At 41.9% G+C, this 27,861-nt stretch overlaps 1 protein-coding gene across 3 annotated transcripts; it reads left to right on the top strand.

Moving 5' to 3' along the window:
* The first annotated feature begins 746 nt into the window (after positions 1 to 746).
* On the top strand, positions 747 to 27,405 carry lmnb1 (lamin B1). Of its 3 annotated transcripts, none has more exons than XM_055875395.1 (12): positions 747 to 851; positions 1,150 to 1,529; positions 15,961 to 16,117; positions 16,958 to 17,083; positions 21,271 to 21,441; positions 21,927 to 22,052; positions 22,406 to 22,626; positions 23,249 to 23,477; positions 24,232 to 24,336; positions 24,630 to 24,749; positions 25,193 to 25,297; positions 25,560 to 27,405. In XM_055875395.1, exons 2-12 carry the CDS (start codon positions 1,165 to 1,167, stop codon positions 25,599 to 25,601), a joined length of 1,767 nt encoding a protein of 588 aa, XP_055731370.1. In that variant the 5' UTR covers positions 747 to 851; positions 1,150 to 1,164; the 3' UTR covers positions 25,602 to 27,405. The 3 variants fall into 3 exon arrangements, with proteins under 3 accessions (XP_055731370.1, XP_055731371.1, XP_055731373.1); XM_055875396.1 differs by having other exon boundaries at positions 837 to 926; XM_055875398.1 differs by having other exon boundaries at positions 841 to 930.
* The last annotated feature ends 456 nt before the right edge of the window (positions 27,406 to 27,861 follow it).

The raw sequence follows: 27,861 nt of genomic DNA, 5'->3' as shown, positions 1-27,861 counted from the left end.
TCGAATTGTATCAAATACATCAAACACATGGGTTCCATGTGTTTGATGTCATTCCATACGCTCCTTTACAGACATTATTATGAGCCGTCCTCCCTCAGCAGCCTCCACTGCTTGTTGTTGTCTGTCAGTGCTGTGAAGTTGACCATCTGGCAGGAGCTCTTGTGGTAGCCTAGTGACAGGTGTGATGGGGGGCTTATATACTTTTACACAGACCTACAATGCCTTCACAGTTTACAACACTACACTGAGCTTACCAACTCTGTTAATTCAATATTTAAAATCTTTCATATGAGGCAAGAGGTTGTAGCTTAAATGATCATTATCAAAACATTCATGTTGTGTGTGTTATGTAGCCTACACTAAAAGTGTCACAATGGACTACAAATTAAATATTTAATAATATGGATATCTAATTAAACGCAGAGTAAATCCATAAAAATGAAATATTAGGCCATATATATATAAGAAACCTCTGTATTTTATACGACACACACATAAATATATATGCACCAATTTGTAAGTCGCTCTGGATAAGAGCGTCTGCTAAATGACTTAAATGTAAATGTAAATGTATATATATGTTGCATAAAATACAGAGGTTTCTCATACTGACCACGTGTGGTTATTTTGGCGCAACATTGGATACATTGTGGGAGGCAACCGTCCGCCTAGGGAGTACACGATGCGCAGCATGAAAACGCATTCCATCTATTTTGAATTTTGTCTCGAATGCTAAAGTTGAAAGGACATATTGCGTTGCATGTTACCATTGGTTGGTTGAGGTCACGTTAGTTTTACATATTCATGAGCGGCCATATTCGTCAAGCCTGCTTTCTTTCCGTTGAGACAAAGTAAGATACTTGCATGAGCTTTGCGGCTTTCTTATATTTGTAACCCCATTCCACCGCCTGCCTGTTTATATTGCCGTATGTGAGCTACTTTTGGTTTACTTCCTTCTGTTGTAAATTGATGTATTTTGTAACCTTTTTTGTTGTTGCTTAGGTTAGCGAATAGGCGACCTGTATTTCATGTCCTACAGCTTTGCCAAATTTAGTCTGCCGTGGTCATAATTTTCCCACCGTTTAATATATATATTTTGTCGATTTTAAACCGTATTTAATTGAATGTATATTCCTCTATTTGATTCAGCATTTTTGCTTCATAATGGCAACCGCAACTTCAACTCCGGCCGGCCAAAGAATAAGCACACGCTCGGCCGCCGGTAGCACTCCATTGAGCCCCACGAGGATATCCAGGTTGCAGGAGAAAGAAGACCTCTGCAATTTGAACGACCGTCTAGCCATTTATATCGACAAAGTCCGGAGTCTAGAGTCCGAAAACAGCGTTCTTCACCTGCAGATTTCTGAGAAGGAAGATGTAAGAACCCGGGAGCTTACTGGTTTGAAATCACTGTATGAAACCGAGCTCGCTGACGCTAGAAGATCTCTCGATGACACCGCCAAAGAACGCGCGAGGTTGCAGATTGAATTGGGAAAGATCAAATCCGACCATGAGCAGTTATTGCAGAAGTAAGTAACTTCTTTTATTTACGATAACATTTGTTGAAATTAGGCCTATGTGAAAAGTCGCCGATTTGTCGCCGAAGTGTTGCACATTTGAACACTTAAAACAATGAATTGCAACATTGGAGCCAAGTGGTTGCAACATCAGACGATAACCTCGGTAAAGTTGTTTCAAATGTATCCAATTTCTTTACTGTTCACGAATGGTCTACCCAAGAGAATGTGAACAAGTAGCCTACATTAAAAATACACAGTTGGTTTGTTCCCTTTTATAACTGGTTTTAGTAGAACACTAATGTATACAAACAGTACAACTTTTATTCGTTTTTGTTTTTCTATTGAGTCAGTTTTCCGTTTTAAGTGCAAGCATGGGTGTTACTCTGACTTTTCCAAGTGCCACACCTTTTTGATAGGAATTAAGGTAGGAGCGCCCCTCCCCCATCCTAACGGTTGAATGGCTCTCATAGCGTCATTGTTTCAATCTTGAAATCTGAGCCGTTCCAAGCGACCACTGCCCAGTCAAAATACAACTCGAGTGTTTACAAACTCATTGTTTGTCATTTGTTTTCTATCAAAAAGTAACACGATACAATATAAACTCTTATACAACAGAATTTCTATAGTAGCCTACTAAAGTGGACTGTAACTCCAAAATCATGACTTTTCAAATCAAATTTTGTCACATGCGCTGACTACAACAGGTGTAGACCTTACAATGCAATGCTTACTTACAAGCCCTTATCTCACTTGACATATGAGCCTTTGGTGCTGTAAATGTTTTTGGGCTTGGTCACTTCACTTTCTACTTTTCTCTCTACTCACTTCCTGCCTATAAAGTTGTAAGCTGTAAAAAATGCTGGGAATTTTGTGGTTACTCCCGAGGTGTAGATGGCCCAGAGCTATTTGAGTCTGGCAGAGGATTCAGAAGTAGTCATTCCCACAACAATTATTCATAGTCATTGAAGGAAGAGGGGAATGAAATGAGCCAATGATTATGATGAATGTTGTAGGAATTTACTACATTACCACATGAAATACCACATGAACTGTCCACTATCCTTATCCCCACCCTCTGGCTGCATGTAAATGCTGTAAGTCAATGGTACCAGAGGCAGGTAGAAGTCACTTGACAAGTCTGAATGACTGTTTACGCTTGATTGTCACAAACTTGTTTTGGTGTTAAGGGTTAACAAAGTAGCATGTACATGTGACTTTAAAATCAGTATGACAAATTTCTACCGGCTGGTTACAGTTAGTATATTAGAGGGTTTGACTCATTTGGATAATATCCAAACACTTACAGTCCTTGAGTTTGTCTAAGAATAGAGACAACCAGTACATTCATATCAATTGAAAGTATAGGGAAAATGCTGATTTCCCCCATCTCGGAGTTCACAGTAGACCCCTTTCTGTGTTTGCAAACATTGTCACATGAGGGCGGCAGATCAATGAGGAGTTCTTAACTAGAGGTCGACCGATTTAATCGGAATGGTCGATTAATTAGGGACGTTTTCATAACAATTGGAAATTGGTATTTTTGGACACCAATTTGGCCAATGTTTTTTTTTTTTTTTACACTTATTTAACTAGGCAAGTCAGTTAAGAACACATTCTTATTTTCAATGAAGGCCTCGGAACGGTGGGTTAACTGTCTTGTTCAGGGGCAGAACGACAGATTTTTACCTTGTCAGCTCGGGCATTCAATCTTGCAACCATACAGTTAACTAGTCCAACGCTCTAACCACCTGCCTCTCATTGCACTCCACGAGGAGCAGTAAGAAGCCAAGGTAAGTTGTTAGCTAGCATTAAACGTATCTTATAAAAATCAATCAATCATAATCACTAGTTAACTACACATGGTTGATGATATTACTAGTTTATCTAGCATGGCCTGCGTTGCATATAATCGATGCAGTGCGCATTCACGAAAAAGGACTTGTTGCTCCAACGTGTACCTAACCATAAACATCAATGCCTTTCTTAAAATCAATACGCAAGTATATATTTTTAAACCTGCATGTTTAGTTAATATTGCCTGCTAACATGAATTTCTTTTAACTAGGGAAATTGTGTAACTTCTCTTGCAACAGAGTCAGGGTATATGCAGCAGTTTGGCTCGTTGCGAACTATCTTCCTAACCAAGACAGCCAACTTCGCTAAACGGGGGATGATTTAACAAGAGCGCATTTGCGAAAAAAGCACAATCGTTGCACAACTAGCTAACCATAAACATCAATGCCCTTCTTGAAATCAATACACAGAGGTATATATTTTTAAACCTGCATATTTAGCTAAAAGAAATCCAGGTTAGCAGGCAATATTAACCAGGTGAAATTGTGTCACTTCTCTTGCGTTCATTGCATGCAGAGTCAGGGTATATACAACAGTTTGGGCCGCCTGGCTCGTTAACTAATTTGACAGAATTTTACGTAATTATGACAACATTGAAGGTTGTACAATGTAACAGCAATATTTAGACTTAGGATGCCATCTGTTAGATGAAATACAGAACGATTCCGTATTTCACTGAAAGAATAAACGTTTTGTTTTTGATAGTTTCTGGATTTGACCATATTAATGACCAAAGGCTCATATTTCTGTGTTATGTTATAATTAAGTCTATGATTTGTTAGAGCAGTCTGACTGAGTGGTGGTAGGCAGCAGCATGCTTGTAAGCATTCATTCAAACAGCACTTTCGTGCGTTTTGCCAGCAGCTCTTCGCTGTGCTTCAAGCATTGAGCTGTTTATGACTTCGAGCCTATCAACTCCCGAGATTAGGCTGGTGTACCCGATGTGAAATGGCTAGTTAGCGGGGTGCGCGCTAATAGTGTTTCAAATGTCACTCGCTCTGAGACTTGGAGTAGTTGTTCCCCTTGCTCTGCAAGGGCCGTGGATTTTGTGGAGCTATGGGTAACGATGGGTGGCTGTTGTTGATGTGTTCCTGGTTCGAGCCCAGGTAGGGGCGAGAAGAGGGGCGGAAGCTATACTGTTACACTGGCAATACTAAAGTGCCTATAAAAACATCCAATAGTCAAAGGTATATGAAATACAAATGGTATAGAGCGAAATAGTCCTATAAATACTATATTAACTACAACCTAAAACCTCTTACCTTGGAATATTGACGTTTCATGTTAAAAGGAACCACCAGCTTTCATATGTTCTGAGCAAGGAACTTAAACGTTAGCTTTTTTACATGGCACATATTACACTTTTATTTCTCCAACACTTTGTTTTTGCATTATTTAAACCAAATTGAACATGTTTCATTATTTATTTGAGGCTAAATTTATTTTTATTGATGTATTATATTAAGTTAAAATAAGTGTTCATTCAGTATTGTTGTTATTGTCATTATTACAAAATAAATAAAAATAGGCAGATGTATCGGCTTTTTTTGGTCCTCCAATAATCGGTATCGACGTTGAAAAATCATAATCGGTCGACCTCAACTTAAAAACCCAGCAAAAAAAGCCTCTCTTTACATGTTGTTTGAGTGCATTTCACACTACTTTTGGATTTTAATGCTGTACTCCTTAATGTTTGTCATCGCAAATTGTTATACTTAAAAAATACTTGAACTTCAACCAGTAAAATGTCTCTGTCTAACTTTTTCTACAGACTATATAAATGAGCGTTAGCAGTCTAGCTAACAACTGCTGCATCAAATAGTTATTTTGCAAAGATCACAACCAAGTATAATCTTAGTGACTGAAGCAAGAATCAAAACATTGTAAGTGTATTAGAATCCCCCAAAGTTATTTTTTAGAAGTTATAAAAATATAGATCTAGGCTATGTTGAATGGGCACAGGTGGCGACGATTATCTTACTACCACCGAGAGTTTGCGCGCATATCTGCGTGACGTCAGGGTGTCGTGAACTGGAAAGGGGTCTATAGTCCGCAAACCAATTCCTGACAAGTCTTGCCTCTTATTTCATCTACTATACAAATTTGATGCTTTATCCAATTATTTGCATACTCTATTGCCAGATTTAAAAAATGCTTGTTGTTCTGGCCCAGCACTAGGCTGGGGTCAGTTTGGAAGACTGACCAGATGGGCAATTTGAATATTCAGAAGTAATTAAGCTCTGTGTACTACTCCTGACCATGTTATTATCCAGTAACGTGGCAGGTTTTGTTAGCCTATAAGAGGTCATTTGAACAGCAATAAAGGGATAAGTTCACACACACTACTATTCCATATAGATATCTATTGGAGAATGTTAACACATGGTACTTCCTGAACAGCAGTCTACTGTTGACAAAATGCATTTACAGTACACGTGGTAATGTAGTTCTCTAAGGATGCATATTGCACGTGTTCCATTTGAAAAATATGAACAATATTCAAGGGTATCTAGTTTCATTTTATGGACCATGTTGCAGTTTAGAACTTGATACTGATATTGTACCTGCACCACACATGCATTTAACCTGTTAGGTGTGCAGCCCGACACCGGTACACTTATGACAACATCCAGCTCAAGTGCAGGGCGCGAAATTCAAAAGATATTTTTTTTAAATATTTAACTTTCACACATTAACAAGTCCAAGACACCAGATGAAAGGTGCACATCTTGTGAATCAAGCCAACATGTCAGATTTTTAAAATGTTTTACAGGGAAGACACTATGTAAATCTATTAGCTAATCACGTTAGCAAAAGACACCAATATTCTTACTCCATCAGTTTATGACTCCATCAGTAGCTATCACAAATTCGGCCAAATAAAGATAAAAATAGCCACTAACCAAGAAACAACCTCATCTGATAACATAGTTATTGTATAGCATATGTTTTTTTCGAAAAATGTGCATATTTCTTTTTTTTTTTTGAAAACTGTTTATTAAGTTTTACACACACAGACAAGACAAAGCAATATAAATAATATACTCAACTAGAAAAAAAAAACAAATAATACATTTAAAAAAAATAGCTTTAAAGATACCATACTTTAGACAAGTTAAACACACCAGGCAGAAGGCTACAAAGGTTAAAGGGGCAATCTATAGTATAGGGACAGAGCAACCACCTCACCATTATTCCTGTAAACAGTCAAGGGATGGGGTGGAGAAATGCAACCACTCACAGACAGTCAAGGCCACAGACCAACCATCCACTGGACCAAAAATGAAAAGTTTACAATGCTTTAAAATAAAAAATGAATAATAATAATTTTATGTAGGCGTGAACAAAATTTAAAAATAAAAATAACTGGGAAAAACAAGCTCACACCTTAGTCTCTGCCCCGGCAAGATGAACAAGGCATCCGCAGGTCACAATCAATAAGCACATCAGCCTTAATGCCCCCCCCCCCCCAGAAAAAACACAGAGAAATGCTCATCCAACCCCTAAGTAAGTCACAGGGGGGTCAAATACAGACTTATTTTGGTTTTAATAGGAATGCCATCAGAGGATGGACTGTTTAAAGTAACACCGGAATGGAGCCCAAGCCTCATTAAACAGTTTGGGGTTCCCACGTGAATTGAATTTAATTTTTTCTAGTTTCAGAGAGCACAACACATCTCTCACCCAATATGTATAAGATGGGGGAGCTGCCATCTTCCAGTTCTGTAGTATTAGCCGTCTAGCTAAAAGAGTTGTATAAGCAACAGTGTCCGACTGGATTCTTGACAGGGGGGTACCTATGGGCAGTACACCAAAAAGGGCTGTAAGGGGAGACGGATCTATAACAGTGTCATATATATCAGAGAAACATTTAAATATTAATTCCCAGAAACCTGACAGTTTATGACAGCCCCAGAACATATGCAACAGTGTGGCTGGTTCAATTTTACATCTGACACAGGTAGGATCAAAATCAGAGAATATTCTTCCAAGTCTGGCCCCAGACCAGTGGATACGGTGAACCACCTTGAATTGAATGAGGCTGTGTCTAGTGCTAAAAGAGGACGAATGCACCCTGCGCAGTACAGATAAAATGTGCATATTTCAGGTATAATTCATAGTTTACATTTCAGCTACAATCAGAAATTGCACCGAAAGCAGCCATAATATTTACAGACACCAACGTCAAATACCTAATTACTCATCATAAAACATTTCTGAAAAATACATCGTGTACAGCAATTGAAAGACAGGCATCTTGTGATTCTAGACAATATTTCCGATTTATTAAAAGTTTTACAGCGCAAACAAAATGTAGCGTGATATTAGCATAGCCACAATAGACAGAAAAACTTGGGCGCCCACGACCAGTCAACATGCACGACAGATATTAGAAATAGTGTAACGGATGTGAAATGGCTAGCTAGTTAGCGGGTACGCGCTAGTAGCATTTCAATCAGTTACGTCACTTGCTCTGAGACTTTAAGTAGGGTTGCCCCTTGCTTTGCAAGGGCCGCGGCTTTTGTGGAGCGATGGGTAACGGCGCTTCTTGGGCGACCGTTGTCGATGTGTGCAGAGGGTCCCTGGTTCGCGCCCGTGTCGGGGCGAGGGGACGACGTAAAGTTATACTGTTACAATAGCATCATAAAATGTTTCTTACTTTTGGTGGTCTTCCGTCAGAATGTTGGATAAGGTGTCCTTTGTCCAGAATAGTCGTTGTTTTGATCTGGAACGGCAAATATCCCTCTTCATATAGCATGGGCACTTTCCAAGTGACACGGATTACTCCAAAGTCAACAAAGTTAGAAAACGGAACACGGCAAAACTCCCGGAAAAAGTTTCAATAATCTGATTAAACTATATTGAAAAAACATACGTTACGATGATATGGTGACATGTATCAAATCTAAGACGGAGATGTTCGTCTTTCATAACCACAGCTAAACAGAAGCCATTTCCGTGTCCTCTTTCGCGCGCTCCAGAAACAGGAACTGGACGGTCACGTCAAACAAAGACCTTTTATTCCACCTCTGACCAAGATAGACACGAAATTTCTTCTCTCACCGCATCTTGACAACCAGGGGAAGGCGTAGGAAGTGTTTGTAGACTCCTACGTCACACGCCCATGTATAGGCATGAGGTTGAACAGAGCATAGATTTCTGACATTTCACTTCCTGGTCAGGAAATGTGCTGCAGAAGGATTTCTGTTTCACTCAGAGAAATAATTCTAACGTTTTTAGAAACTAGAGTGTTTTCTATCCAATTGTAATAATAATATGCATATTGTACGAGCAAGAATTGAGTACGACGCCGTTTGAAATGGGCACATATAATCTGGCTACTCAATACGCCCCCTGCAGCCATAAGAAGTTAAACTCAGCAAAAAAAGAAACGTCCCGTATTTAGGACCCTGTCTTTCAAAGATAATTTGTAAAAATCCAAATTACTTGACAGATCTTCATTTTAAAGGGATTTAACACCGTTTCCCATGCTTGTTCAATGAACCATAAACAATTAATGAACATGCGCCTGTGAAACGGTCATTAAGACACTAACAGCTCATAGATGGTAGGCAATTAAGGTCAGTTATGAAAACTTAGGACACTAAAGAGGCCTTTCCACTGACGCTGAAAAACACCAAAAGAAAGATTCCCAGGGTCCCTGCTCATCTGCGTGAACCTGCCTTAGGCATGCTGCAAGGAGGCATGAGAACTGCAGATGTGGCCAGGGCAATAAATTGCAATGTCCATACTGTGAGACGCCTAAGACAGCTACAGGGAGACAGAACGAACAGCTGATAGTCCTCGCGGTGGCAGACCATGTGTAACAACAGCTGCACAGGATCAGTACATCTGAAGATCACACCTGCGGGACAGGTACAGGATGGCAACAACAACTGTCCGAGTTACACCAGGAACGCACAATCCCTCCATCAGTGCTCAGACTGTCCACAATAGGCTGAGAGGCTGGACTGAGAGCTTGTAGGCCTGTTGTAAGGCAGGTCATCACCGGCAACAACGTCGCCTATGGGCACAATCCCAACGTCGCTGGACCAGACAGGACTGGCAAAAAGTGCTCTTTACTGACAAGTCGAGGTTTAGTCTCACTTGGGGTGATGGTCGGATTTGCATTTATCGTCAAAGGAATGAGCGTTACGCCGAGGCCTGTACTCTGGAGCGGGGTCTATTTGGAGGCGGAGGGTCTGTCATGGTCTGGGGTGGTGTGTCACAGCATCATCGGACTGAGCTTGTCATTGCAGGCAATCTCAACGCTGTGCATTACAGGGAAGACATCCTCCTCCCTTATGTGGTACCCTTACTGCAGGCTCATCCTGACATGACCCTCCAGCATGACAATGCCACCAGCCATACTGCTCGTTCTGTGCATGATTTCCTGCAAGTCAGGAATGTCAGTGTTCTGCCATGGCCAGTGAAGAGCCCGGATCTCAATCCCATTGAGCTCGTCTGGGATCTGTTGGATCGGAGGGTGAGGGCTAGGGCCATCCATTCCCCCTAGAAATGTCTGGGATCTGCAGGTGCGTTGGTGGAAGAGTGGGGTAACATCTCACAGCAAGAACTGGCAAATCTGGTGCAGTCCATGAGGAGGAGATGCACTGCAGTACTTAATGCAACTGGTGGCCACACCAGATACTGACTGTTACTTTTTTGATTTTGATCCCCCCCTTGTTCGGGACCATTTATTCAATTTCTGTTAGTCACATGTCTGTGGAACTTGTAAAGTTTGTCTCAGTAGTTGAATCTTGTTATGTTCATACAAATATTTACACATGTTAAGTTTGAAAATAAACGCAGTTGACAGTGAGAGGACTCTTTTGTTGCTGTGTTTTATTTTTGATGGTAGGACAAGTGTTGAGCAGACCTGCTAATTCAAGGCAGAACCAGCCTTCGATGTACCTGGACCTGGAATTTTTTGTGTAGCACTCCACCACATGAGCTGGAGTAATGGCATAAAAACAAGCTTTCTCTTATGGATCTGGTCAAGCACCCGTATCCATATAAAGGGTCAAACTGTGTATAAAGCCATCAATTAAGGGATGAGTCTGCTGATGGAGGGGTGCAAGAAATGTCTCAGAATCCAAAATGGTGGAAGGTTGAGCTAAGTTTACACCTTAATGTCTCCCAGCCCTCCTGCCTGCTTCCGTTTGGAATAGGTTTATTGTCCCATGCCATTTTAATCAGAGGTTGGCTGACGGTGTGTCGCTGTAATTGGTTAAGCTTTAGCACAGTGCGGAAATCAAACACTTATCAACATGCCACATGTTTTTGAAAACCTGCATGTTGGGGATGGAAGAGACCCGGCTTTGGTTTGAAAGGGCTGATTAGTTTAGGACTAATAAGACTAAAGAGGTGAAAACTGTTGTTTAGCATAAAAGGTCAAAAATAAGCTTTTGGTTTCTTTAGTGCTTGAACATCTGTGCTCCATTTAAAAATGATGGTGGCCATATGTTGTCATTTTGTAGTCTAGACTTACTTTTGAACATTACTCGTTCCACTATGAAGATTTTAAATAGTTATTGCTTTAGATAAAGTAGCAGGCGGTTGCACTGAAGTGTGTGCAAACACATGGTTTACTGGTTCCTCGGAACATCTGCCTAGTGGCTTTGCACAGCTATGCATATTTGCCCTCAAGACTTTGGGACGTAGCAATTTAATTCTACTTGTGATTCGCAAAGGGACATTCCAGAACTTCTCCTTTCTCACACAGTAACTGCAGCAAGTACTGCGTCTAAAATATATTAAAACATTTTTTTTTACAGATTAATTTTGCAGTATAACTGCAGTTTGACTGTAGCACACTGCAGTTATTCTGTAATTACTGTGTCCAAAATCCCAGTTGACTGCAGTTACTGTGCTTTTACTGCAGTTTCAAAACTGCAATATTTTTGGGGGTACTGTACTCATGTCGTAGTATGGAATGTTAATGGAGACATTTCTGTTCAGCCCAGTCAATGCATGCATGGAAGTCCTCTGAGACGAGTCATATTTGACCAGTTCTGAAACAGGGTCTGTCTGAAGTGTTGCTTCTCTCCAGTACTCTGGCTAGTTTCAGTGGATGGCATGGGTGGGTTGGAGATTGTGTGCTGTGGTGGCAGACGTCTTGGATATTAAAGGGCTTTTCAACCCTCGGCAAAGAGTGACATGGCAGCTGCAAGATGTCTGTTTGGTCCCCCTCATTGAACCAGTTGTTCAGCCCATTTCCTACAGAAAGTGACCTTTTGTCCAGCTCTGCCAACCAAGCTAGCAGCTGCTTTACTTACATTTAAAACAGTAGTGCTTGGACACCTCTCGTGTACTTTTCAACGTGTTGGGTTATGTCAGTGGAATACTCTATACTGAACAAAAATATCAACACAACATGTAACGTGTTGGTTTCATGAGCTGAAATAAAAGATCCCAGAAATATTCCATATGCAGAAAAAGCTTCTCTCAAATTGTGTGTACAAATGTGTTTAAATCCTTGTATGTGAGCGTTTATCCTTTTGCCAAGATAATCCAGCCACCTGACAGGTGTGGCATATTAACACTGATTAAAAGGCATGATCATTACACAGGTGGACCTTGTGCTGAGGACAATAAAGCCCTGTTTCCACTGGCACTTAAAATTAGGGCCAAATTCGAGCTGGGTCGAGGGAAACCTGGGCCAGTGCAGTCCAGTTTCACGACTGGTGCCAACTCGATTTAGAATTCAGTCTGGTGATGCCATTACTATGCAACCACCAAGCTGATCATTGCTGGATGCCGACACAACGTTTATATAGCTCGTCCGGGCTTGTTGCTGTTAGCTACCAAATGGAAAAGCCGTACTGCACTAGTCGGACATGACACAAATTACCACCATAGCTGGATCCTTCCTTACTTTTTGCGCTACACAAACTTATGAGAAGTCAGCCCTTAAGCTTTGTTATGCTAATGATGAAATCAGAGCGTACAACCTGCTTCATAACTGCAGACCACGTGTAACCACACCTTCCCAGGACCTCCACATCCGGCTTCTTCAACTGCAGGATCGTCTGAGACCAGCCACCCGGACAGCTGACAAAACTGGGTTTGCACAACCAGAGAATTTCTTCACAAACTGCCAAACTGTCTCAGGGAAGCTCGTCTTGACCTGACTGCAGTTCAGCGTTGTAACTGACTTCAGTGGGAAAATGCTGACCTTTGATGGCCACTGGCACGCTGGAGAATCGTTCTCGTCGTGGATGAAAGCGCGGTTTCAACTGTACCGGCAGATGGCATTGTGTGGTCGAGCGGTTTGCTCATGTCAACGTTGTAAACAGAGTGCCCCATGGTGGCGGTGGGGTTATGGTATGGACAAGCAGAAACTGTGGACCACAAACACAATTGCATTTTATCGATGGCAATTTGAATGCACAGGGATACCGTGACGAGATCCTGAGGCCCATTGTCGTGCTATTCATTCACCGCCATCACCTCATGTTTCAGCGTAATGCTCGGCCCCATGTTGCAAGGATCTGTACACAATTCTTGGAAGCTGAAAAGGACCCAGTTCTTTCATGGTCTGCATATTCACCAGGCATGCCACCCCTTGAGCATGTTTGGGATGCTCTGTATCAATGTGTACGACAGCGTGTTCCAGGTCCCGCCAATACACAGAAAATTCGCACAACCATTGAATAGGAGTGGGACAACATTCCACAGGCCACAATCAGCAGCCCGATCAACTCTATGCAAAGATGTTGTGCTGCATGAGGCAAATGGTCACACCAGATACTGACTGGTTTTCTGATCCACGCACCTACTTTTGTTGAAGGTATCTGTGACCAACAGATGCATATCCATAGAGTAGGGCATAATGAAATTATTTCAAGGGACTGGTTTCCTTATTCAAATTCAATCAAATGTATTTATAAAGCCCTTGTTACATCAGCCGATGTCACAAAGAGCTATACAGATACCCAGCCTAAAACCCCAAACAGCAATCAATGCAGATTTAGAAGCACGGTGGCTAGGAACTGTAATTCAGTAAAATCTTTGACATTTTTGTATAGTAAGAAAGCAAATCACGCCCTAGGGCAGGTACTGGGAAAAACAATGAAGAAAGCACTCATTAACTATAAAATAAAGTAAACATGTCACTACGTAGTAACATTTTAATGTTGGTCTTTGTCTGAAAGAAGCAGCTTTGTTCTTCTGTAATGCATTTCATCTACCTAGAGAATTCTTCTGTAACATGAAAGCCACACACAGGATCAGCACCCCCCTGACTGTTTTTCTCACAGCCCTTTGTCGGATAAGACATTTCCCCCCTGCATTCAGCTGTGAAATACCAGACATTCCCCCTGTATTCCACACAGTGTGCTCTACCTACGCATACCTCATGCCCCCAAGTCGAGTGGGAGAATATAATTGGCACTAGTCTACCCCCAAAAACGGGTCACCTAATAGCCAATCTTTTGCTTGATACTTTTTGAAAAACCCCTACTTCAACAAAGCGAAGTCAGTGAGGTTGAAGAATATTTTAGATTTGATGAAAGTACTCCCTATTTGTAGTTGTGCTACAGTTGCGCAGCTAGTTTAATTTGAAGGGGGAAAGGGTATGTTTACCACCTACACATGCATTTCTAACTTAACCATTAAGGTTCTACTCTTCTCAGAACATACCATGCAGACAGGCATGAATGGATGAACAAGATGAAACAGATACTTAATTTAACCAGAAATGTCCATGTGTAACACGGATGTCATGGTTTGAGTCAGGCAAGAGGCCACACTGGTTGAATCCAGACACGAAACACCCCCGCTCGGCAGGAATGCTTCCCTCCCACTGACGGATACACACCTTGCCCCCCTTTTTAAAAAATAAATAAAAATAAAAATCTTAATTTCAAACACACCTGGCATCCGCAAAGCTTTACACCTATGTCATGTGATGTTTGTAAAATCTTCAGTGGCTACTGGTGAAATACCTCCATGCCCCTTTTCCCTTGAACTCTCTACTGTTCCAGAAGCACCATTACATTGACCTCTAGACACATATTTACTGCATGTTTGAATCATCCTATGATCCTAGTCAGTACGGTGAAATATTTTCCTGTTATTTTACACACATTCCGTCCTGAGAGTAAAGCACTTTTCTCCCGTTTTTAATTTTTCATTTTATTTGGCCTTTATTTAACTAGGCAAGTCAGTTAAGAACAAATTCTTATTTACAAACCCGGATGACGCTTGGCCAATAGTGCGCCGCCATATGGGACTCCCAATCATGGCCAGTTGTGAGACAACCTGGATTCGAACCAGGGTGTCTGTAGTGACGGCTCTAGCACTGTGATGCAGTTCCTTAGACCGCTGCCCCACTCGGGTAACCCGGTATTTCCCGCCAAAATGCGTAACTGTCTTTCAAAAGCATCATTAAAGTACACTACATAAACTAAGTGGACAAACCTTCAAATGTGTGGATTTGGCTATTTCAGCCACACTCGTTGCTGTCAGGTGTGTAAAATTGAACGCACAGCCATGCAATCTCAGTGACTTTCAAAGTGTCACCGTCAAGGGATGTCACCTTTCCAACAAGTCAGTCAAACACTGAGCATTGATGATTCATCAGGCTGTGGAGAAGCCAGATTTTGACATCACATATCATCATCAACAGTTCCATTTCACGCCATGCTATTCATATAAATAATTTACCTGTGTCTGTTATTTATCCCAGGAAAAGGGAGTGGTTTTGGGCAGTAAATCTCAGTAACCGGGTTCTTGCCTTTCAACCCCAGTCAGTACACAGCGTGAACTCTGCAGTATTGTATATGGAGGGCACGCCCCAGAGAAGGACTGCTATGTTCGTCTCATCTGGAGCCTTCATACAGAGCGGTCTAGATATGAGCCTCAACAAATAGCCAGTAGAATAACCTCATCCTGTTTCCCCTTCTGCTACTCAGAGCAGTCAGTTGTGTGCACAGGAACTCACAGATTGAATGTGGAGTTTGATATTAATCTCAAACCAAATATGGTTTGTCCGTTGCGCTTGAATTATGGCATGAGAAGTAGCAGATTTCCTTTCAGTGAAATCACAGGATAGTTTATGCAATACATTATGAGATGCTGTTTACGTTTGACTGTTTGTTTATATGTAGCCTGGGTAAACACGACTAAAATCTACGCTCATTATTACCATTGTCGGCTTTAACCAGGCTAGTTTAAATGGTTAGTTCACCCAAATGTCCAATTTACTGTGACTTCATGGTTTACCAGTAAGCAATCCTTAGATCCAATGGACTTTTGCAACCCTACTGTTTATGCTATTTCAATTGAAGACAACAGGCCTCGTCTCTTGGTATTTGAATACCAAGAGAAATGGTGATCTGATGATATCACGACTCTCGCCATACTAACTAACCACCTCTACAAGGCAATGCTATGGTATGCAACGTTGCCTGTCGTTGCTGATGTGTTTCACGTGTGTTTACTCAAAGGCACTTTATGACTATACAAAACAATGGGGACTTCAGTCATTGAAATCCCCTCTTGGCGTTTTAATACACACACACACACTACCGCCATGGCTGGGCCGTTCTCAATGCTGCTGTTCCCCCACTTCTGCCTGCAGCTTTGCCAAGAAGGAGTTTGATGCGGCTGGTGCCCAGTCCCGACTCAGGGACATGGAGACCCAGATGAACTCAAAGGAAGCGGTGTTGGCCACCACACTGTCAGAGAAGAGGGCCCTGGAAGCCTGCCTGGTTGACCTGCAGGGAACTGTCCAGGAGGTAAACAATCAAATGATAACGATACTTTTAATTTGTAACAGGCTTTCCTTAGTGATTGCAGTAGGGCTCAGGGAAAGATAAGTTACTGTTTACGTTGTCTAACTTTCCTATCATCAAGATTGTGATTTGTCATGGCAGCTGTTGGCCAGCCTATTGATGACTAGCTGCACTGAAATTGCCATGCTTAAATTCAATCATCTTTATACAATTTGTTTTCAAAATGATGACATTGAATAGTTCAATTGCTGCTTGAGTGAAACTTACTGTTGACGAAGCCAACTATCGTGTGTGTGTGTGTACATACACACGTGTGTGTGTGTGTGTGTGTATATATAAACAGCACTTGTTGTAATAAAAGCACCTGGAAGATGATTTGAAACAGATCTCACAGCTGCTGAGCACATTTATAGACATTTGGATGGAGATTTTGCATCACTAACCAGAAGGGGGCAATATAACTCCATCTTAATTACATTGTTAAGAGGCTATAGGAGGATGGGCTCAGTGTAATGGCTGGAATGGAATTATGGAACGGAGTCAAACACATCAAACATATAGAAACCCAAGTTATATTCCAGCCATGAGCCCATTATTTTATAGCTGTTGCACACACATGTACCCAGTCTTGTTCTTTCCTAAGCCTTATTCAGTAGATCGGATATCAACTTTGCGGAATTGGAGATCTTCTTTGCCGTCTGCAACATTTTGAACATCGCACCATTGATAGTCTTTTATATTGACAATTTGACTCCATTGTCTTTTCATAGTCCACAACAACTTCAAAACATCCAGAAGATTAGAACTCGTTCACGTATTAACCCTCTTGTTCTTCTCCTACAGTTGGATGCTGGCTTGATCTCTGCCAAGAAGCAGCTGGGAGAGGAGACTCTGCTTCGCATCGACCTGGAGAACCGTTACCAGAGCCTGTCTGAGGAGCTGGAGTTCCGCAAGAACATGTTCGAGGAGGTCAGAGAATTGTCCAACACCTCCATCAGTTATAGCTATATACATGTTCACATTCGTGTGCCTGTTTTTTTAGTTATAGCACAGCTGTCTTTTAGTGGGTATGTTTGGTGCAGCAAATGCAAATCTCACAGTATACACAACAGCAGGTTGATGACGTGGACAGTTTTCACTATAAAGACTGCTTAACCAGGGTAACTAAGGGGAAAGGTGACATACACTACCGTTCAAAAGTTTGGTGTCACATAGACAATAAAAATATTTTTTTATTTATTTTTTAAAATAACACAAAATTAATCAGAAAAACAGCCTAGACACTTAATGTTGTAAATGACTATTATAGCTGACTATTACAGCTGGAAATGGCTGATTTTTAATGGAATATCTACATAGGCGTACAGACTCATTATCAGCAACCATCACTCCTGTGTTCCAATGGCACGATGTGTTAGCTAATCCAAGTTTATCATTTTAAAAGGCTAATTGATCATTAGGAAACCCTTTTGCAATTATGTTAGCACAGCTGAAAACTGTTGTTCTGATTAAAGAAACAATAAAACTGGCCTTCTTTAGACTAGTTGAGTATCTGGAACATAAGCATTTGTGTGTTCGATTACAGGCTCAAAATGGCCAGAAACAAAGACCTTTCTTCCGTAACTCGTCAGTCAATTTTTGTTCTGAGAAATGAAGGCTATTCCATGCGAGAAATTGCCAAGAAACTGAAGATCTGGTACAACGCTGTGTACTACTCCCTTCACAGAACAGCGCAAACTGGCTCTAACCAGATTAGAAAGTGGGAGGTCTGTTTGAGAAACAGATGCCCCACAAGTCCTCAACTGGCAGCTTCATTAAATAGTACCCGCAAAACACCAGTCTCAACGTCAACAGTGAAGAGGCGACTCCGGAGTGCTGGCCTTCTAGGCAGAATTGCAAAGAAAAATTTGTAAGTCGCTCTGGATAAGAACGTCTGCTAAATGACTTAAATGTAAAAAGCCAAATCTGACTGGCCAATCAAAATACAAGATTAAGATGGGCATAAGAACTGACGCTGGATAGAGCACGATTGGAATTTGCCTTTTAAAATTATAAACTTCGATTAGCTAACACAACGTACCATTGGAATACAGGAGTGATCAATCAATCAAGTTTATTTTATATAGCCCTTCGTACATCAGCTAATATCTCGAAGTGCTGTACAGAAACCCAGCCTAAAACCCCAAACAGCAAGCAATGCAGGTGTAGAAGCACGGTGGCTAGGAAAAACTCCCTAGAAAGGCCAAAACCTAGGAAGAAACCTAGAGAGGAACCAGGCTATGAGGGGTGGCCAGTCCTCTTCTGGCTGTGCCGGGTGGAGATTATAACAGAACTATGCCAAGTTGTTCAAAATGTTCATAAGTGACAAGCATGGTCAAATAATACTCATGAATAATTTTCAGTTGGCTTTTCATAGCCGATCATTAAGAGTTGAAAACAGCAGGTCTGGGACAGGTAGGGGTTCCATAACCGCAGGCAGAACAGTTGAAACTGGAATAGCAGCAAGGCCAGGTGGACTGGGGACAGCAAGGAGTCATCATGCCCGGTAGTCCTGACGTATGGTCCTAGGGCTCAGGTCCTCCGAGAGAGAGAAAGAAAGAGAGAAGGAGAAAATTAGAGAGCCAAGATTTTCAAAATGTTCATAAATGACAAGCATTGTCAGATAATAATCAGGAATAAATGTCAGTTGGCTTTTCATAGCCGATCATTAAGAGTTGAAAACAGCAGGTCTGGGACAGGTAGGGGTTCCGTAACCGCAGGCAGAACAGTGAAACTGGAATAGCAGCAAGGCCAGGCGGACTGGGGACAGCAAGGAGTGATGGTTGCTGATATTGAGTCTCTGTACGCCTATGTAGATATTCCATAAAAAAACAGCAGTTTCCAGCTATAATAGTCATTTCCAACGTTAAGTGTCTATGGACAGATGAAGTTTTAGGTGTTCGGATCACAACGAACATTCGTGAGATGCAGAAAAGATGCTGGAGGAGTGCTTGACGCCATCTGTCAAACATGGTGGGGGTGATGTGATGGTCTGGGGGTGCTTTGGTGGTGGTAAAGTGGGAGATTTGTACACAGTAAAATGGATCTTGAAGAAGGAAGGCGATCACTCCATTTTGCCACTCCATGCCATACCCTGTGGACGGCGCTTAATAGGTGCCAATTTCCTGCTACAACAGGACAATGACCCAAAGCACAGCTCTAAACTATGCAAGAACTATTTAGGGAAGAAGCAGTCAGCTGATATTCTGTCTATAATGGAGTGGCCAGCACAGTCACCGGATCTCAACCTTACTGAGCTGTTGTGGGAGCAGCTTCACTGTATAGTATGTAAGAATTGCCCATCAAGCCAATCCAACTTGTGGGAGGTGAAATCTCTTCAGATTACCTCAACAAATTAAAAACTAGAATGCCAAAGGTCTGCAAGGCTGTAATTGCTGCAAATGGAGGATTCATTATTTATAACATTGTCAACATCTTGACTATTTCCTATTCATTTTGTAACTAATTTCATCTGTTTTCATGGAAAACAAGTGACCCCCAAACTTTTGAACGGTAGTGTTTCTTATGTGAACCAGGTACAGAAGTATAGTATACAGGGCTTGACAACACTTTTACTTGTCCAATGTCAAACAATTACTCTGATCAGACTTGGCTCTGTGTCCTCTGGACGCAACAATTGAGTATGCGATGTTGAGTACGGCACAATGTTATGGTAAAACAAGCCACCCCACACATGTGGTCAGTCTCAACATGCCTGTAGCGTTATATTGCTAAGCACACCCTTCAGAGTGCCATATGGTCATATACCTTTCCCACTACCTTGAACCAGAGCCATGTATTTAGAGTTGGGCTAACTTTTAGAATATGGTTCTAATTATATACATTGTGACATCTTTTTGTATTTTTATATTCCCCATGTAATGTTAATGGGGAGCTAACATGGCTGCCATAGAATGTTGTTATTGCCATTTAACTGCATCATAATGCAGAAACCGCAATGTCCCTACTCTCTAAATACATGGCTCTGCCGTGAACCATCTTTTGTTTTTGTCTTTGTCCAACACTGACTGAACTTTTGAGGCACCAAGTTGTAGGGTTTACTTAAGCAATAAGTATACCACAAATGTACCACAAACCCCAAAGGTTTGATTTCTAAACTGGTTACCAATGTAATTAGAGCAGTAAAAATACATGTATTGTCATACAAGTGGTATATGGTCTGATATACCATTGCTTTCAGAGTTGGAACCACCCAGTTTATACTATGACAGTATTAATTAACAGAGCACCAGTCCTTTCTTGGAGATAGTTGGTCTTAAAAGAAGGCTTGAATTGAGTTATTTACAATAACTTTAAGACTAAAATTAGAATAATGGTAATACATTATTACTCTGAAGGTATGAATTGATTGGCGTTTTCCCCCAGAATATTAAGATGAACACAAGCTCTTTATAGAATCAACATTTTAACACTAATCAAAAAAACTTTACAAACATAATGGTCGTGAATAGTTAGAGAAGTGAAGACCTGGAGATCCTGAACATGGCTGTGTTTGTTGGCTCATTCCTTGGGCTGCTCCTTTATTTTATTTAACTAGGCAAGTCAGTTAAGAACAAATTCTTTCTTACAATGACGGCCTACCCCCCCCGGCCAAACCCTCCCCTAACCCGGACGACGCTGGGCCAAATCCTCCCCTAATCCGGACGACGCTGGGCCAATTGTGCGCCGCCCTATGCGACTCCCGATCACGGCCGGTTGTGATACAGCCCGGGATCGAACTCGGGTCTGTAGTGACGCCTCTAGCACTGATGGTGCCTTAGAGCGCTGTGCCACTCCGGTTCCCTTTGGATTGTTCCTGGTTGCTTCCTCTGAGATGCTGAGATGTAAAAAGTGTTGTGTTCTCCTTTTCATGAAGGTGAGTTTGTTAGGTAGCGTTCAGGCTACACTAGCTCTTTTTAAAGTCTTATGTCTTCGTTTGAGACTGTTTTTAGTGTATGGGCTCTTCCGTCCCAATTCCCATACTGAATAGGTACTACTTCCTTTAAAAAGGGTCTTTAACTTCTGAGGAATGGAGGAGCCCACAGCAGGGCAGACGCGTCTCTACAATGACCCCTAAACCCCCCCCCCCCCCCCCCCCCCCCCTGTCTGTGTTGTAGGAGATCAAGGAGACACGGAGGAGACACGAGACGAGTCTGGTGGAGGTGGACTCTGGCCGGGCTGTGGAGTACGAGTTCAAACTGGCCCAGGCCCTGACTGAGATGAGGGGGCAGCACGACGAGCAGGTCAAACTTTACAAGGACGAGATGGAGAACACTTACGTGGCCAAGGTGAGACAGAAAACACACACCTACCTGTTAACTTGTGGCCAAGGTACGAGGCAGAAACACAACATCCAAGATCCTTGATGCAGACTGGAGGTCCCATTTATTGTTTGGTCATATACCAAGGCTTTTAGGAGATTCTGTTCCTGACTTGCTGTGGAATTGACCATAAAGTAAACCTCATTCCAGTGGGTCTCGCCATGCTGGGGTGACCTATTGGGAACATTGCATGTAAATCTGTCAAACTTACTAGTTGTTGGATACCAATAAAGTCATGTCATCAAGCGTAGCATTACACAGCAAATCTAAAAAGACCCATTTCTGGTGTTGCACTTCCTCTCTGGCTGGTCAGGAAGCCCTCTCTGTGACGTTCACTTCCTCTTTGTGAGGCGTTGCACTATCCATCCTTCCGTATGTGTAAAATTAACATTGTTTGTACCCACATAACACATTTTAACTCTGCTCTGTCCTCCTGTGTACCCCGGGGGCAGCTGGAGAACGTGCGCCTGTCATCGGAGATGAACAGCTCGTCGGCCAGCATGGCTCGTGAGGAGCTCCGGGAGTCGTGCCTGCGTGTGGAGAGCCTAGCCGCCCAGATGGCCAGCATGCAGAAAGAGGTGAGACCTCATCAATCAAATGTAATGGAAAGGTTGTTTTTTTTTTCGTGATTTGAGATGATAGTTGTACCATTATTACTATCTACTGACAATGGTTACGATGCTATCCAGTTACTTTTTAAAGAGGATGATGGTTTGGATTACACATTTAGACTAGAGCCTGATACTTAAACTATCCAGAATGCATAAAGGGGTGAGAGATGATATGGAGGATAAAGGAGTAATGTTACACAGGAATAATACAGGAATAACAATGTTGAGGTGAAATGAGGTACTACCTTAACACATAATGTGTCTAACTTGCATGTGTCCTACTGAACACAACCCTAACCTGTAAAATATCTCTCCTCTAGACCCGTGGATGGCAGGACCGGATCCACGAGCTGGAGTCAGCCCTGGCCCAGGAGAGGGACACCAGCCGCAGGATGCTGGGGGAGAAGGAGCGGGAGATCGCGGAGATCCGGGCCAAGATGCAGCTACAGCTGGACGAGTACGAGCAGCTGCTGGATGTCAAATTGGCCTTGGACATGGAGATCAATGCCTACAGGAAGCTACTGGAGGGAGAGGAGGAGAGGTGAGGGTGAAGCGAGACGCATACAGAGATCAACGCCTACAGGAAACTACTGGAGGGAGGAGAGGAGAGTGACTCATGCAGCAGTCACACTTATGCACACACAAAGTTCTGCATGAATGCGGATGTAAAAATTGACTTTAGGGTGAGCACACATACAGAGGGGTAGGGGGGAGACCAACATATAATTCAGATACAATCAGTGTCATCTTCTCTTTGGAGTGGAGCGCTTCAACGTTTGGCTCCTCTCTCCTGTTCTGGGTCAGGTCCCAGGCTGATGTAAGGTTGAGTCTCTCCTGTTCTGGGTCAGGTCCCAGGCTGATGTAAGGTTGAGTCTCTCCTGTTCTGGGTCAGGTCCCAGGCTGATGTAAGGTTGAGTCTCTCCTGTTCTGGGTCAGGTCCCAGGCTGATGTAAGGTTGAGTCTCTCCTGTTCTGGTTCAAGTCCCAGGCTGATGTGGTGTTGAGTTTAAAAGTTGTGTAGGTAGTGTTCCAACTGGCCAGACATGTACACATCGATGTAGATTCTTCATGCTGGAGAAATGTTAACTTCCTAGCTTGTCGTCTAGCTGTTACCGAGAATATAATGGTGTAAATTTGATGAATCACTCTCTCTCCCTTCACTAGACTGAAGCTGTCCCCCAGCCCGTCGTCCCGTGTCACCGTCTCCCGTGCCCAGTCCAGCTCTCGCAGCGTGCGTACCGCCCGGGGAAAGAGAAAGCGTGTGGATGTGGAAGAGCAGGAGGCCAGCAGCTCCGTCTCCATCGCCCACTCCGCCTCGACCACCGGCCCAGTGTGCATTGATGAGCTCGACACTGACGGGAAGTTCATCCGCCTGCACAACACCGCCAATGAGGTGAGGGTGGGACGCACACACGCGCACTGTGCTATCTAATGTTCTTGCATACATTTGAATGTGTTTGCATTTGTTGTCAAACATTAGTGTGCGCTCAGACACATGTTGCTTTTGTTTGACAGCAGAACTTAACCTTTTAACTGGGCGAGTCAGTTAAGAACAAATTGTTATTTAATAATGAAAGCTGTGTTCCAGATCGTCTATAAACCATTTGTGCGTCCGATTGCAGCATTCTATCGATGCTGTCACTGACATTTGAAACGCTTATCCAGGTGTGAGATGGTGCATGACTGCTTTGCAGATTGTCTGGAACACAGCCATAGTGTTGAGCATGTGTGGTGCAGACATGACAAGGTGCGCAACTGCATTTGAGCCTAGCAACTCCCACTCGCTGTTGTGACCACATTTCTGGTGATCCCTCCTCCCTCCCCAAATCTAATGTCACAACCTTAAATGAAGAGAACCCGTATACATCTTCAATTTTATTTCGAAATATCTTTTTCTAAAACATGTAATTTTGTCCCATACAATCTGTATTATTAATTTTGTTCCACTGCAATTCCCCCAACCCTGACTGTGAATACTACAGCTTAAACCACAGCCTGTGGTATTATCACTTAAACTATACACCCAGAGTTAATCAAACTCGTGGCCAGGGCTCCGTTGAAAAAGAGATTCATGTCAGTGGTACCGTAAAAAAGGGTACATATAGTTATTATAGTGAACTCCTGTTTACTTGTGTCCTCTTCCCCAGAACCAAGCCATGGTGGGCTATGAGCTGACCAGGACCATCGGAGAAGTCTCTGCCACCTACAAGTTTACTCCCAAATATGTCCTGAAGGCAGGCCAGAAAGTCACGGTAAGACTGTATTTTGTGCTAGTTAATACACAGGAAAGCAGATATTAATTATGTTGCTTCACTGTGGTATAACACTGTAGAGCAGAGTTAGATTTATCTATGGTGAGGAGGAACATCAAGCAGATATTTGGTAATGTCTGTATGGGCAGATTTCCTGGACATGGATTAAACCTAGCCCTGGACTAAAGAGCACTTTCTATGGAGAATATCCATTTTAGAATTGTAGCCTGTTTAGTTACTTTACATCACATCACATTCCCATAACCTTGTAACCTGTTTTCTCTCTGTCCCAGGTGTGGGTGTCCAATGCGGGTGTGGCCTCCAACCCCCCCACAGACTTGGTGTGGAAGAGCCAGGCGTCCTGGGGCACAGGGGAGGATGTCCAGGTGCTGCTGCTCAACCCTCAGGGAGAGGTACAGAACCTTTAATCCACCTTAAGTAGCATTTATACAAGTCTTATAAAGGACTTATGGAGGCCTGAGTTATTGTTAAGTTGTCTATTTAAAGTGGGCCCCATATGATATTTCTGTTTTTGGCCCTGTCTATAAACAACCCCTAGTCTGCTGTAATCGTTTTTTTTACCAGCAGGTGGCGCCCTGTTCCATCTTTTACTGCTGCCGTCAGAGCAGTATTCTAATCAGCTTTCCTTAGTCCCCTGGATCAGATGTTTTGCGTCGTAACGCACCTACTTTACGTAGGGCGGTGTTCCAAAGGGCACACTGTAGATGTTTAATTTTTTTTAAATTTACGGAATCGAATATTTCTTGCTGGACAAGTTCCTGTAGTCCCTCGTTTCAGTCAATTTTCTTCCGTTCAGTGCCTAATGAACACAACCTTGGTTTCTTCCTGTTTCCAGGAGGTGGCCAGGAGGAGCACCTCGTACAAGACAGCCATGGAGGATGATGATGATGAGGATGACGAGGGAGTGGAGGTCATTGAGGAAGATCTCTTCCACCAGCAGGTAAATGGACTTTATGGATAACCATAGCTATTTTCAGCAATTAAATATTTATTTGGATTAGAATTGAGTAATTATGGACTGAAAGAATATATCTGTGAGAAAAAGCCCACGCAACACTGTCTTGCAAAAATCACCATGTTTGATAGAGTAGTTTTAGACTGACCGAGAATATACTGTGGTATTGGCATCCAACTTTTTTCAAACTATTTTTTGTTGATATTGTGTAGATGGACTGAAATGTGATTGTTTTGTGGCTTTCCAGGGAGACCCACGTGCCGCCAAGAGGGGTTGCTCCATAATGTAATCTTACCAGTACACCCCCACCCCTTCACACCCCCCTCTCAACCAGTCTCAGCTGCCAACCGAACTACCACACAACTATTTTGTATCTTTTTAGTGTATTATAAGAACCGTGTGAATTTCTATTCTGCTCTTTTTAGTTTGAAATTCCTCATATCTCAAGATTGTAAAACTGTTTTTCCCCCTACATTATTTTTTATGTGTAATCTTAAAATGAACCATCACTACTTGCATTTTTTCTGAACCAAATAATGTTTTCTAGTCCCAGTAGTTTCCTTTGTAGAGTATTACTTTGGACAGCTCTGTGCAGGAGAGGCAGCTTGCAGAATGAATCTGTACCTCGAGGTGCTGTGACTTTGTTTTGTTTTTACATCTGATTTTCGATAAATATAACATTTTAACGGCCTCTTTTATAGAAGGTAATTTTATTCGTGTTTTTTTTCTCTCGCTCAGATACTAGTTAGACAACCAGGTTGTTGCATACTTCGGAATGTAGTTAATGTTTATGTGAAACTCGAAAGAATAAAGCTTTCCAATTTGAAAGAAGCACGCAGCTTTTCTAAATGGTCCTCCATTCGTGTACTTATGGATGACCACTTTTGGTATTGCAGTTATTGGCAAAGTTTGTCTGAACGTTACACACTACACCACAAGGTGTCAGTGTTCCATTAGCTAGGTTTCCATCCAATAGGTGAGATTAAGTGAATATTCTGAAGTCAGCATAGAATTTTTTTGGGCAATTTTCCCACCAGACGTGTTTCAACTGACTTGCTGCGGTTAAAAGGCTGTGCGTGACGATGTAGTGGTTTCCTGTATCCTAGAAAAAACAACATGCGTTTCCATAGCATTCAACTCTAAAAATGGTTTTATTTCCTTGGTAGTAGGCTACATCACGTAACTCCCAAGTTTACTGTGAGGGTTTTTATACAAATATTTGCGCATTAAAAGCATTTCAATCGCAATTATCATAAAATCTCACTGACAATATCTCACCTTGCCTAGGTTATTTTGTTGTCGACATTGGGACGTTTTACTGACACATTTGCTGTTTCCTTAAGGCCTGTCATAACTTTTTATGCATCTGGTCATTCATCTGCATGGAATGGTTGGATGGAAACCTGGTTACTGAGAAGAATGTCTTGTCTCCGCTATGTTCTTCATATATTTGACTCGATATTCTACAGCCAAGACAATGCTGTATACTACCAGTTGACTCTGTGGGAGAAAAAATAATAATTGTATCACATCAGCTTTGATGCAGAAATGGCTAACTCGAACCTGCTGTCTTGGTCAGACTTTCTTCCAGAGCCCCTTTTTTAAAATAAACCACTAATTTCTGGATCCATGTCTGGTACAGGTTTAATGTCCATATAATGGCTTGGCATTAGCTTAATGTGTCAAGGGTTAGTATTATCTGTATTAAACTCAGCCAGCAGCCAAGTAATAGTTAAAGATGGCTGTTTTGGCATTATTCCGTAAACCAATGGGTCTGTGATCATGATTGTTAAGTCTTCAATTGACATTTGTTAATTTTGAATTTAGCATGACACTGTATACTCATGTTAACTTATGAATCTGAATGCAAAAATGCTTTGTTTTTATGCTGTACTAGACATACCTGTTCAGAAACTGAAATTTCCTTGCCAATATTTCTTAAGTCATTTGGGCGTCGGTCATATGCATACATTTTAAAATTTTAGCGGACCGATTTTTATTTGCTCCCTCAGATTTGTTGTCATATGCATGCGTTGTTTGACTTTCTGTAACCTTCACATTTAATGAAAAAATAAACTATTGATTTTGTTGTATTTCCGTTAGACAGGAATATTGTTTAACTTTAAAAAAAATCTTTGCCCATATTCAAAGTGTATCGTATAACTGATCTAGGATCAGTTTACATGTTTAATCAGTCATCTTGATCCTACATCGGTACTTCTCCTTTGAGATGCTTTGTCAATAAAGGAGCCCTGATCTTTTTGATGGTTATTCTGAAGCAATTGGGTCATGGCTAGAAGGATTCTGCTTTTGTCAAATTAAAGTCAGATTTGATTTTTCGTAGCAGGTTAGAACTTACGCAGCAAGTTAGGATGATTAATTTAGCGGGTTAGGAGAATTAGGAAAAGTGTTAGGTTTAGCTCAAATGCAAAAAAATAAATAATGTATTTGTCAAGCTGGATCCCATCTAGCCAAGACCAAGCAACTGGGGTGCATACGGTAGACATGGAGAGGGATAAAACATAACTTATCCAATGAAACTAGTTTTT

This window comes from Salvelinus fontinalis, chromosome 21, assembly GCF_029448725.1.
Source record: "Salvelinus fontinalis isolate EN_2023a chromosome 21, ASM2944872v1, whole genome shotgun sequence".
Lineage (NCBI taxonomy): Eukaryota > Metazoa > Chordata > Actinopteri > Salmoniformes > Salmonidae > Salvelinus > Salvelinus fontinalis.
This window is presented reverse-complemented; position numbering and strand designations above follow the sequence as displayed.

Excerpts from the sequence above, each read along its gene's own strand:
- lmnb1 (XM_055875395.1), top strand. The coding sequence starts at position 1,165 with ATGGCAACCGCAACTTCAACTCCGGCCGGCCAAAGAATAAGCACACGC. Across the intron at positions 24,337-24,629 it reads AGGCAGGCCAGAAAGTCACG|GTGTGGGTGTCCAATGCGGG; the intron begins GTAAGACTGTAT and ends TCTCTGTCCCAG. Across the intron at positions 24,750-25,192 it reads TGCTCAACCCTCAGGGAGAG|GAGGTGGCCAGGAGGAGCAC; the intron begins GTACAGAACCTT and ends TCCTGTTTCCAG.